Consider the following 12,962-nt stretch of genomic DNA (forward strand, 5'->3'; position numbering starts at 1 on the left):
TTTTTTTTTTTTTTTTTTTTTTTTTTTTTTTTTTTTTTTTTTTAGTTTGAAGATGGCAGTTTGATTTTTTTTTTTTAAAGAGCATCTGGGGTGATCAGTTGGATGTTAAAATTCTCAACCAGCATGCTTCATCACATGGGTGGTAGGAACTTAATTTCTTAGTGTATGAGAATACTAGGTTCTAATGAATGGGATTTGATACAGATATATCTTATCTGTCTATACATGCATACATCCAAAACACCCAAATACAAATGTTGACAGATGATGACAGTTCCTTTTGTCTGTTGTCTTGTTTGCATCATGGAACTAGAAGCTGATTATGCTTAATGGGAATGCCCGAGATAAGCATATTTTCAACTGTTTTGGCAAATTTCCTCCTGGGTATGTTCTGAGCAGTGTCTGTATGTAGGAGTGGTGCTTACATTTTTATTATTTCTCAGTACTAGTTGCATCTGTAAAATGCATTTGAATTAAGAAGGGTTCAAATCTCCTCAACATTTTTAACCCAAAATTTCATTCCAACATGAAGGAAAAAGGAAAAGTCCTTAAAATCAGGTAAGTAAATTTAAAAGTAGAAATGATGCTATTTCTTAGTTAACGATTTAGGGTTAACAGATGGTTGAAGAGAGATTACTACCAGGAATTTTGCTGATACCTTAAAATTTACTTCAGTGTTTTGATTCTTCAGATACAATACTGTTACAGCTGAATGTAGCAGTTACTCCATGTGCCACAGCATGAATGCAAGTCTGACTGTATGGTGATTGCCATATTAGCATTTAATGTTTCTGAAAACTTTGGGCTATCTTACTGTGTCTTCATGCGGACTGTTACGATTGCTCTTTTAGAAGAAGAACTGCATATAAATATTTTGTAAATATTCTTTAAACATTTGGTATTTATGCTTAAATGTAGATATATTTCTTGCTATCTCATAACACTTCAAAACTATGTAGAAGTGACAATATAATATGCATTATAGACTTAACATACTGTCAAAAACTGCAAAATAAAAGGGTTATAATTTTGGAACCAGATATTAGATAACAGTGAGTTTATTTTAGTCTCCACAGTATGCTTGAATGCAACCTCATCTGAAATACTTGCTGCTAGTTGATGCATTTTTTAAGTACAAGTTCATCTTGCTATCAAGTCTTTTATGTATAACTGAATGAAATTAAAGTATGTGAATACATTGCATGCGATGTATCTACATTGCTTTCCAATTCAGCTGAAATACTTGCTTATGCCAAGCTTGTACACTCCCACATAATCATACATGCGTGTTTATGTGTCTGGAGTCCTGATAAACTGTGATGATTCAGTGTAAATAGACCATTGTGTCAGGCTGTAATCCTGTAGGTATTTATAATCACGCTTACGTGTCTACTGTTGATGAAAACAGGACCGGGTAGGCGTATTGTATTAATGGTCATGTTTGCAGAACTAGTTTATTGATATTTGAGTTTTTTGTAGCTCTCACCATTGATACTGCTATTTAACAAATGACAACCTTAATATAAGCCTCTTTCTAGTCTGTGGGTTTCATTCAAGAGGGTTGCTGCTCTGTTGGTTCATGACTCAGGGAGCTACTGGTCAGAAATGTTTTGCAGTCCTTTGCTGCAGGGGTGTTAGAAGCGTGAGCACCGTGGCCCAGGAATGGTTGGTTCATACTGTGAAGTGTTAACTTGAACCTAATTCAGTTGATGTAAAGAAGATTGCTCTTTTGTGAATGGTTGCCTCACTGTTATTGAACAACTGTTTGTAAAGACTTAACTAATACACTTTGATAAATTTAAAATTCTTTTTTCCTCTTCTCACATTTGCTTTGTTTTGAGACTTTTACAGCTCTGATTCTTAGGATAATATAGTAGTAACAGTTTAGTAGCTTATTTCTCAACTTTGTGTCTGCTTTTGTACGGTATTTGAGCTCCAAATTAAAATCATATTTATAGTATTTGTCTGAATATTTGTTAATAAGGATACCAATTCTCATGCAGGTAAACTGGATAAAACCATTTTAGTTGAAACGTACTAAAACAGTTATACTTGAGAAATTTGCTTGTTATTTTCTACTGTTTAAGTTCAAAAGCCATTGCTAGAATATGTATTACTGCATTATACTTTGTTTTGATTTATTTTGTCTGCCTCAGGAACTGATACAGAATGCGGAAGATGCTGGTGCCACGGAGGTTAGGTTTCTATATGATGAAACTCAGTATGGAACAGAAACGTTATGGTCAAAGGACATGGCACAATATCAAGGTAAGTATAAGTTTTATTAAATTTGGCCATTATTTTTCAATATGCATGTTGTTTGGGATTAGCTGTCCTGGCTATGTTCCCTCTGAGCTCCTTAGCAGCCCCAGCCCACTCGCTGTTTGGGCCATTTGAGAAGCAGAAAAGGCCTTGGCTCTGCATAAGCCCTGCCCAGTGATAACTAAAACAGCACTGTGTTATCGTCATTGTCTCCAGCACAAATCCAAAACACAGCCCCCAGCTACCATGAAGGCCAAGCCAGCACACCAGCTTTTAAAGTAAAAATGATCTGTGCCCTTTACATTTCAGCATTCTCCAGTCAGTTCAGTTTTCTTCCTCATCCCATTTTTCCCTTGACTGTACACTCAACTTTGCTTCATGTTGTCTGTATACTGCAAATCCAGCTTCTTGAAACTTTACAGGTTTTTACATAATTTACTATGGCTTTGTGACATAAAAGTAAATTATGTATTTAATAATAATTATTATTATTAATATTACTTTAAAAATTAGTTTGCATAGTCATCCCAAAAGGCATTCAGTTGTGATTTGAAGTTCATTGATGAATGATCCACTACTTCTTTATTCCAGCTTTTTTTCAGTTGTTAATCAGCCTTATTATGTCTTCTAATATGAATTTGTCTGTCTTACTTTCTAGACACAGGCTATTGTTTTATCTTGCCTTATATTCCCTTCCTGTGGCGGTGTCTTCAGACTGTGACTAGTACATTTTTCAAACATCTTTTTGATAGTCTGAAGAGATTGAGTTTAAGCCTTGTGCCCCATGACAATTCTTTCAGAAGTTTTGTTGTTTTCTACTTTTTCTTCAGTTTTTCAGAATCATTCTTTTAAAATGAGGTTGCAAGAATTAAATAACAACACATCAGAAAATAAATCTAAGTACCATTTACAGAGGTAAATTCATCTCCTTGCTTTTGTTTTTGCATTTGTTTTTTTTTTTCATTACCAGGCATAATTTGCTGTCAGCTTAGAGTCATAGCTTCCCCATTAAATTTGCACATGCATATACTTCAAAGAAATGCATTCTCAGGTCTGTGAGTTCATTTCCTAGAAATTTTAAACATTACATAGTTTTCTTCTTCTGTCGTCTTTTAAACTCTTGCCTGTGTGTTATAGGGCCAGCATTTTATGCATACAATGATGCAATTTTCACCCCTGAGGACTGGCATGGTATACAGGAAATAGCAAGAAGCAGGAAGAAGGATGATCCCCTGAAAGTTGGAAGATTTGGAATTGGCTTTAATTCAGTTTATCATATAACAGGTAATCTTAGTAGTTATTTAAAAAAAAAAAAAGTTGAAGTTTTAAATAGTTAAATTACTTTAGATATTCATAAATTCATGGCTAGATTTTCTTATGAAGCATTCCTGTTTTTCTCTAATCCTATAAGGTGTCTGTTTGATTTTGAAGGTTTTTGGAGATTTTTCTATTAACATCATTATGTACTTAGTCCTTCATATTGAAATTAACATTCCTTTACACTGGTATTTCAATTATACACTGCTGCTCATTTTATAGAGGCTCATAATATACAGTAAGTATCCAAGTAGAAGTGTGAAAGTTCTACTCACTAGGCTGAAAGTCTTCTGCAGGTTCTTTGTATAGTAGTGATTTTTATTTATTGCTAGAAAAGATATTATGTAGTAGAGGTATATTCACATTTACACTTGAAAGAGATAGTACGTACTGTTTTGCAAGCTCTTAATATTCAGCCTTGAAATCTATTATTCTCCCAGAATATTTTATTGTGGTTCAGAAGAAGCATAAATAATGCTTACAGTCTCCACAGTTATAAAAGTGCAGGATAAGAGGCAAATTTTTGCTGAAATAAAAATGTTTACCTTATGAATTGAATTTGTAAGACACGTGAATTTTTAAACAATATTTTACCTAGCTGAGCATGAATAAAATTTATACATTCTGTGGTTTGATAATGCTGTGAATTTGTGCTTTTAAATGTATAGAATTACAGTCTGCCAGCCTTCAAGATCTACAAAGTATGAATCTAGTAGAAAACACATGTAGTAAATTTATTTGTTGTTTTTTTTCCTTGAAAATACTGGAAACATAAAAGTATGTAGTTGAAAGAAATTGTACTTCTGTTGCTCACTGTTGGCTAGAATTCAAGTGGTTGAATGAGTATTTATATATTTAGTTGCAGAATAGGTGTGTGCTTGTTTCTTCCCTGTTAGTAAGCACTGAATTATGTTACCAGAATCATAGAATTGTGTAGGTTGGGAAAGACCTTCAAGAACATTGAGTCCAACCATAAGCCTAATGGTGCCAAGTCCACTAGCCCATGTCCCTAAGGGTCATGTCTGCGTGTCTTTTCAGTACCTCCGGATGGTGACTCAGCCATTTCCCTAGGGATCATACTAAGTTCATCACAGTTTTAGAATATTTTCTTCTTGCCTTTTAAAATTTGTTCCTTAACACTGTATTTTTAAAGTACTTGTTTTAGGATTATTAGTAATTGTTGGTTTTTATGGATACAGATGTCCCTAGCATCTTCAGTGGTGACCAGATTGGAATGCTTGATCCCCATCAAACCCTCTTTGGACCTCATGAGTCGGGCCAGTGTTGGAATCTAAAAGAAGATAGCAAGGAAATAAACGAACTTACGGACCAATTTGCACCTTTCATTGGTGTATTTGGCAGCACTAAGGAAACCTTTAAGAATGGAAACTTTCCTGGTACATTTTTTCGTTTCCCACTTCGTCTGCAGCCTTCCCAACTGAGCAGCAATGTTTACGACAAACAGAAGGTCTTGGAGCTGTTTGAATCCTTCAGAGCAGATGCAGACACAGTATTGCTTTTCCTGAAGAGTGTTCAGGATGTTTCATTGCACATACGGGAAGCTGATGGAACGGAGAGGCTGGTTTTTAGAGTAACTGCCAGTGAGAACAAGGCCTTGAAACACGAAAGACCCAATTCTATAAAAATCCTGGGAACTGCAATAAGTCAGTATTGTAAGGGAGTTCCAAGCAATAGCATAACATGTGTGACGTACCATGTAAATATAGTTGTAGAAGATGAGAGCATTAAGGATGCACAGAAAACATCTTGGTTAGTGTGCAATTGTGTGGGTGGTCGAGGAATGTGCACTGAACTGGATTCTTTAGCTGATGACTTGAAATTTGTTCCTACTATTGGAATAGCCATGTCCCTAGCAACTAACGAGGAGGAAAATGGAGCTGTAGCAGACTTTTCAGGAAGAGCATTTTGTTTTCTGCCTTTGCCTCCTGGCGAAGAAAGCAAAACTGGACTTCCAGTTCATGTTAGTGGTTTCTTTGGTCTCACAGACAACAGGAGGAGTATCAAATGGCGAGAGCTGGATCAGTGGAGAGATCCAGCAGCTTTGTGGAATGACCTTCTTGTGGTAAATATAGTGCCTAAGGCATATACCACCCTTATTTTGGAAGCTATCAAACGAATGGAGACTGAGAAGAATTCAGATTTTCCATTGTCGCCTGAAAGAATTTATAGGTTATGGCCTGATGAGAATAAAATCAGGGTACCCTGGAAACCAATAGTAGTACCTCTCTTTAAAGACCTGCTCCAGCATACAGTTATTTACTCAGTGAGTAATCAGTGGATAAAGGTGGAACAGGTGTACTTTTCTGAAATGGATGAGAGTTTGGAGTACACGCAGTCTGTTCTCAACTACCTCCAGAATTCAGGGAAGCAGATTGCTAAGGTACCAGCAAATATTGCAAGTGCAGTGCATCTTACTATTTCTGCTGCTAAAGCTGTGAAAAAAGTGACTCCTGCTGTAGTGCGGCAAGTCCTAAGGAAATCTGGGCACAGTGGACCTGCTGAAGAAAAGCTTCATCTTTTAGAATTTGTGCTTTCTGATGGAGTCTACAGTGAACTGATTGGATTGGAGCTTTTGCCTTTACAGAATGGGAATTTTATTCCTTTTTCCTCTTCTGTGTCAGAACAGGATGTAGTTTACATAACCTCAGAAGAATATCCCAGGTATGCTTAATATTTGTAATACTGTGGGGAGGGTTTTTGTTAGGTTTTTTCTTTTTTAAAATTTCTGTGTTAAAACAGAGCTTCAGACTCCCTTGCTTGTCAACAAACAAGGTGTGCAGCAGCCTGTATTGTGATGAAATAAGGCATAGATAGAACTCAATTTTCTGTATATATGTATATGTTTGTGTGCATATGCCTCATTTGAAAAGTTTGACACCCATTTGCCATTAAACCTTTATAAAAGAATTGTGTGATTACCCTTTAAGAGAATACCTCAGGATACATTTCCAGTTCATTTTCTTCTTGGAATTACAAATACGAGGAGATTAGCAACATGCATACTAGGAAGTTACTAAATTAGGTAATGCAAAGGGCTTTTATTAAACTTAAGCCTTGAGATTACATCTGGCTTTTTTTTTTATCACAACACTTAATTTCAGTGAGGTAGTACTAAAAACTGGTTTCAGGAAATAAGCAGATAATTCGATGAGCTGTCTTTTGCATCTGCTCTCCCTTTGTTCTCTCCAGTCCCTCTCCAATTTTTTTTTTTCCTTGTTTATTTCCCAGTTGCATCAGTGCTCCACTTTGGTTCTCATTTCATCAGCCTACAGAGCTTGCACTGACACTGGGGAGGGGATAGCAAAGGGCAGGCTAGCTGGAATGAATGAGCTTGGGGTCACTGGGGAGAAAGCATGACTACTGCTTTTTATTATTGTATTGGATTATGCATATATTAAACACTTGTTAAATCTGGAGCATTCTGCACAAAATGTCTGAAGACATAAGGCTTGAAGTCACTCAGACACACCAGATTTTTCCTCTTACAAAGTGCTACCCCTATGCATGATTACAATGAGCCCTCCTTCTCCTTTGCCTCAGAGTTCCACTAATTTCCAGACCCTCAGCTTGAGAGAATGTGACGCTTGGCATAGGTTTTGTTGCTTTTACTGCTCTGTGGACTGTTTAAAAGGGAAGTAGAGGTGGGTTGGAGTGTGCCCATATAGGTATTATTAAGGTAAAAAGTGCTTCAAGTGAGGTCCTTATGTAAATTGTGTTTTGACTATACATATAGACAGCCAATCTTAAAGAAAAGCAGTTGGATTCAAGTAACTTTTCTTCCCATGTTTCTTGAAAACAATTTGCATATCTTCAAACCTGCTGTTGTTCTTTTTTTGCTGTATTCTAAACAGAATCATGGAATGGGTCAGGTTGGAAGGGACCACAGGGGGTCATCTGGTCCAACCTCCCAACTCCAGCAGGGCCATCCTGGAGCACATGGCACAGGGCTGTGTCCAGATGATTCTTGAGTATCTCTGGTGAGGGAGGCTCCACAGCCTCTCTGGGCAATCAGTACTCATTTCAGTATTAGATCATTTCACAGTGCAGAAGTTCTTCCTCATATTCAGCTGAAACTTTTTGTGCATCAGTTTCTTCCCATTGCCTCTTGTCCTATTGCCTGAATCCTTAGCACCACAAAAAAGAGCCTGCTCCACCCTTGTGACACCCTCCCTTCAGATACATAGAAACATGGATGAGGTCCCCTCTCAGCTGTCTCCTCTCGAGGCTGATGAGGCCCAGCTCTCTCTCTCAGCCCTTCCTCATAAGAGAGATACTCCAATGCCTTGATCATCTTTGTAGCTCTATGCTGGACCCACTCCAGGAGCTCCATAAATTTAATCCCATAATCAAAACCCCATAATCTGTTCTTGTTCTGAACAATTCAGGTTATTTATCAGGGGATTAAAGCTACTTGGGGGCCTATGATTCTAGTGTCTTTTTATAAAACAAAAAAAGTTTTTTAACATCTACTGTGAGATTATTTATCTTTTGTTGTTCGTTCATTTTGTTAATCCTTCCAGAAGTTCAGCCAGTATACTAATACAGAAAACATTCCCATGATAAGAATAACAAATTAGAGCCCTGCTTCAGACTAGTCATAAGATACTTTTTTTGAAACTTAAGGACACCAGTATTTCTTATTCAGTTAATGTTCCACTGGTAATGGACCTGGTTTGATTAGTCTTGTAAAACTGATACAAAAGCATATTATAACAGGCATAAATCTCCTTGCTAGCTGTGATGAAACAGGAATTTCAAATAGTAATGCTTTCTTTGCTTCTATTCTTGCCTACATCAAGTATCTTTAATTCTAATGTTTTAAGTATGATAAATTATGTATGTTAGATGTTTCAAAAACCTTTCAGTTTAGGAGATTGGTTCTTATTCAAATTTGGAGCCTGCTAAGAAGGTAAAATCAGCTCTTAGAAATTTTCTTTCTACTAATTGTGGAAGAATAAGATTCTATGTTGGTTTATGTCTAATGAACACACCTGCAATCAGAATTAAACTGGATATTTATTTTTGATTTCACAAAAACCAAAGCCCTGAAAACTGATTTAGTTTTAACTGCCAAAGTAATAGAAGGGGAGGATGAGACTGACTCTTGGCACAGTAATTTTAAGTATTGACTGCAGATCTTCTGAAATCTGTAGATCTTTTCAAATCCACAGGTCTGTATGACATTCTAGAATTATGTGTTGTATTTTATGTAAACTTTTCAAGCAGAATTCTAAGAGACATAGAATGGTAGGTGCTATTTTAACTCTTTTTGGTTGGAGTACAAATAGGTGAAAGTAGTTTTTTAATCCCAGTTTTTCTGTCAAAGAAAACTTCCTTAGACCTGCTTTGAAAAGTAGTTGGAAAAATTACTTTCTTACTACTCTCAGCTTCTAAATGTATAACTTTTTTATTTGTCAGAAAATACCCACTGAAAGCCCTAGTCTACATATGCACATGATTGCTTTGCATGCTTCTCTGTTCTGCCATGATGATTACCATGCTAGTGATGTCTATACAGTAACACAAATAAATGAGGCTTTGCTTAAGTGTGGGGGCCTTTTTTTAAATTCTTTTTCTCTTTCTTCATGGTGTGCTAGATCACTCTTTCCTGGCCTGGAGGGAAGGTTACTCTCTGATGACCTGAAGCCTGAGGTCCTTGATGCTCTGAAAGAAGCTGCCAAAAGCCGAGGTAATGTGTCTTTTGTATTTTCTTACAGAACTTCTAATGGTTCAAACAGGCTAGCTGAACAAAAGGCAAATGAACAAAAAGGCAAAGGAAGAAGGATGAAAATTTGTGATAAAATTTAGTAAAATGTATTCAAGGATGAAGAATTTTATTCAAATAGTATTCTTCCACCTAAGACAGTCTTAATTCTGTTTTGTATGTATAGTATTTGCATATGCAATGACTGTGTTATGGTTTTAGTACTGTGGATCATCTTTTAACTCACAATTGCAGGTGAACACTTCAGTACATTTATTTTAAACCAGGTTAAATCAGTTTAAGTATCTAGTGTCAAGCATACTGTAGATCAAATAATTTCATCATATGTTTCCTTATTCTTAATTTATGGTTTATGGTTATATCAGTGTGGACCTACTGAAATACTCCCAGTTGTGATCAAAGGGCATGGTGAAGGAGTTTCTTTTATCTATAAATAAGATACCTCTATGTTTAACTGTCTTCACAATTAATTTTTTTGCTGGTATCTATTCTTCTCAGAGTTTGTCTGCACTTACCTTTCCTCTCTTGTATTTACGATTTGATTGATAAATTTGAAGCCTAAATCTCAGAAATATTTTCATGTAAGCACAATTCACAAATCAAGTCACTTGTTAGTTCACCATATATTATTTAAAAGTAAGTGGTTCTTGTGTTTAGAAATGTACTTTTCAGAAAAAGATTATTGGCTTTTTTTTATTACTTGATTCATCAGAATTCTTTCTTAGACTGAGGATATTAGAACTAGATGTAAAATATTGTTATTCACAGTCTTGATTTGCTTTTCTTTATATCCTTTATTACGGTCTTCAGTCATTTAGTCTCTGTTTCTTCTATGTTTTGACCTTTTTTCCCCTTCAATCCTTTAAATCTTTCCTCTTTATTATTCTTTTTGTTAAGTTCTAAAGCTTCTCCTTTCTCCATGTTTTGATCATTCCTTCATTATCAAAACCAAAAGAAAAAGTAATCCTGAGGCAAGATGACAAATTTTTAAACTATAGCAAAGCACCTATGAAAAAATTAAAATAATTGAGTAACTTTTTGCATACAGTAAAACATGTAAATATTTAATATAAAATGTATTGAATATATAGAATCTGTGACTTCAATTGAATATGAAGGACATCAAGTTTGAAATTATTACAAAGAAAACCTTTCTTTTAAAAAGCAGAACTTTCATATTAGCATATTAGATGATGGATGCTGTGTCTGTTAATGCAGTAGAATATGCTTAATTTTTTTTCTCTCCTGTTAATTTCCCTCTGTACTATTTTTAAACAGGATGCAAAGTGTTGAAAGTAATGACTACTTTAAATTGTGTATCCAGACAGGGAATATTCATGATCTAGTATAGAACCAAAAGCAGCTACTGTTTAATAGTACCTTTTAAGGAATAGATATATATATATAGGTATCAAGACAACCACAGTGAGGTTAGATGGGTGAAGATTTTATGTAAGACAGCAGTGTTAGTGTTGAAAAATGCCTGTTCTGTGTGATGACACCTTGAGCTGATTTTCGAGAGGTACTTTCCATAGACAATTTCCTCTGAATGAATGTCACAAAACAATCTAAAAGCAGGCTTAAATTAAAAAACAGAGCGAAACAACCAAAACAAAATACAGTATATGCCTGAATACATCTTAAACAGAAAACACAGAGGTGACAGAAACAGAAAAACCCCTGTATGTTATTAAACCAGTCCCTTGCTGAGTTCTAGGACATTGCTTCCCTTGCAGTCTTGGTCTCAGAACTGCAATGAAGTATTTCTACTCCTTTTAGGTACTGGGAGATTTTAGGTCACATTTGAGTCTTGCTTTTGTCTCTTTTTTATTCTGGCAGATTCTTTGGATGATATTTTTTCTAGGGACTTGTTCTTGGTAGTATGCCTCTCATTCATTAGCAGAACATATTTTTGTAAATAAATATGGCGAGTATTCTTCTAAATATTCTAAAAATTATTAAATGCTATTAGATAATCCTTTAGAAGATTCAGGTGTCCTACTTTTCATTCTACCTCCTCCTAAATTATTCTTCACTCAATGATTCTGCATAATTGTACGACTGCACTACCATAAAAGTTGTATGTTATTATAAATAATAAGTATTAGAGGGGGTTTTGACAGGTTTAGAAATCTTAATCTGTCAAGAATTTTATTTATATAGCTGTAGAAATTACATCAGAGAGATTTCTAATACAGTTGCAGAAATAGAAACTTCTTATTTCTTTGAGATGGGATACAATTGTTTTTATTGTGTTCAAAGGCAAACAGATCTGACTTTTACTTTCCTAAAATGTGAACTGTATTTGTCTAGTTAGTGACTGTTTCTTTACTTAGTGTATTAATATGTAGTTCACAGGATGTTTTCTAAAAATGGATTTGATTATATTCTAGCCCAACAGCTTCTCTGGGGATTTTCAGGTATGGTTATTAATTGAAGATGTAGTGGTTTGGACTGAAGCTTGATATTTGTGTGAATTTGGTGATTAGCTTTTTTCATTGTCCCAGCTTTCTTGTAAAAAAGCTTGCCAAATAGTGCTGCTAAGAGATAGCAACCTAACATAATTATGAAAAGATTTCTAAATACAGCAGAGGGGAAAATGCGTTGGTGAAGAAAACCTTGTAATTATGTTTCATGGAAACTATCAATATTTTCATTGGTTTATTTATGTATATTTAATAATTTTACATGCAGGAAGTTTGCCAGTACTTTAAGATTACCTGTATAGTTTTAAAACCAGTATTTTTATCTTCTGTTCTCAAATTACAAAAATGGGATTTAAGTTTAGCTTTTGAGTAGATTTTTATCTTCTGTGGGCCCCTTCTGCAAGTTTTCCTCACTTTTACAAGGCTGATGTGTTTACCTGTTTTTCTGTACAATAGAGCTATCAGAGTCTATACCTATGAAGTGAAAGAAAAAAGATTTTTTCTGAAGGATGTCTGTAAATGCTCTTAATCTTTATTTGGACTCTTGCCTTCAAGAAAATGGCAATATTATCTAGATGTGTGATGAAAGATCTGAAATTCGAATGGATGTCTTCCTTTCACTTCTGTCATTATTTCTGATGTGTTAGGTGGTAGTGGTATTTTTTTATTCTGTGCTGTTTTACTCCCAGTAGTTCTGTAGTTTTTAAGTATAAACTTGCCTAATGATAATTAAGACATGAGTGTAAAGACATATTGCTTTTAGTGAGAACTTCAATAGTAATAGTAAAAACGTATTGACTTAGTTTCAGCACTTCCTGCCTGAGTCTGTTTATTGTCAGTTTTAGTTGTAAGAGTAGCTGCACCTGAACCACTTTGCTATATCTAATAAATAATCTTTCAAATTTGTTTGAACATTTGCAATAATAGAGAAATAAAGAATTAGATTTTTATTTAACACTAAGCAAATAAGTTGGGTAAAGAATCAACTAAAAGAAAAAAAAGTTTGTAGTTCAGTTCTAAATCTCTAGTTGCTATGTATGCCTGAGAACTTTTGTGTTAAACTAACACATGTAATAACATACTGATAATTTTCAATTTGTTTATACTTTCATACTAATATGGAATGTATTTGCTTTTAATTAACTCCTGAAAGCAAAGGAAACTGGTATCTGCAGTCCTGGTTAACAAACTTTTTTTTTTTTTTCCCCAGA

General features: G+C 34.9%; 1 protein-coding gene across 1 annotated transcript in view; it reads left to right on the forward strand.

Annotated features, from left to right (window-relative positions):
* Positions 1-12,962, forward strand: part of SACS (sacsin molecular chaperone) — a 32,119-nt gene that overhangs the window by 6,351 nt on the left and 12,806 nt on the right. Inside the window, exons 4-7 of the mRNA XM_041487135.1 lie at positions 2,157-2,268; positions 3,400-3,546; positions 4,779-6,261; positions 9,198-9,289. Coding sequence (XP_041343069.1) covers positions 2,253-2,268; positions 3,400-3,546; positions 4,779-6,261; positions 9,198-9,289 — 1,738 coding nt within the window. The 5' untranslated portion in view covers positions 2,157-2,252. The remainder of the gene's footprint in view (positions 1-2,156; positions 2,269-3,399; positions 3,547-4,778; positions 6,262-9,197; positions 9,290-12,962) is intronic.

This window comes from Pyrgilauda ruficollis, unplaced genomic scaffold (assembly GCF_017590135.1).
Source record: "Pyrgilauda ruficollis isolate IOZ18807 unplaced genomic scaffold, ASM1759013v1 scaffold8, whole genome shotgun sequence".
Lineage (NCBI taxonomy): Eukaryota > Metazoa > Chordata > Aves > Passeriformes > Passeridae > Pyrgilauda > Pyrgilauda ruficollis.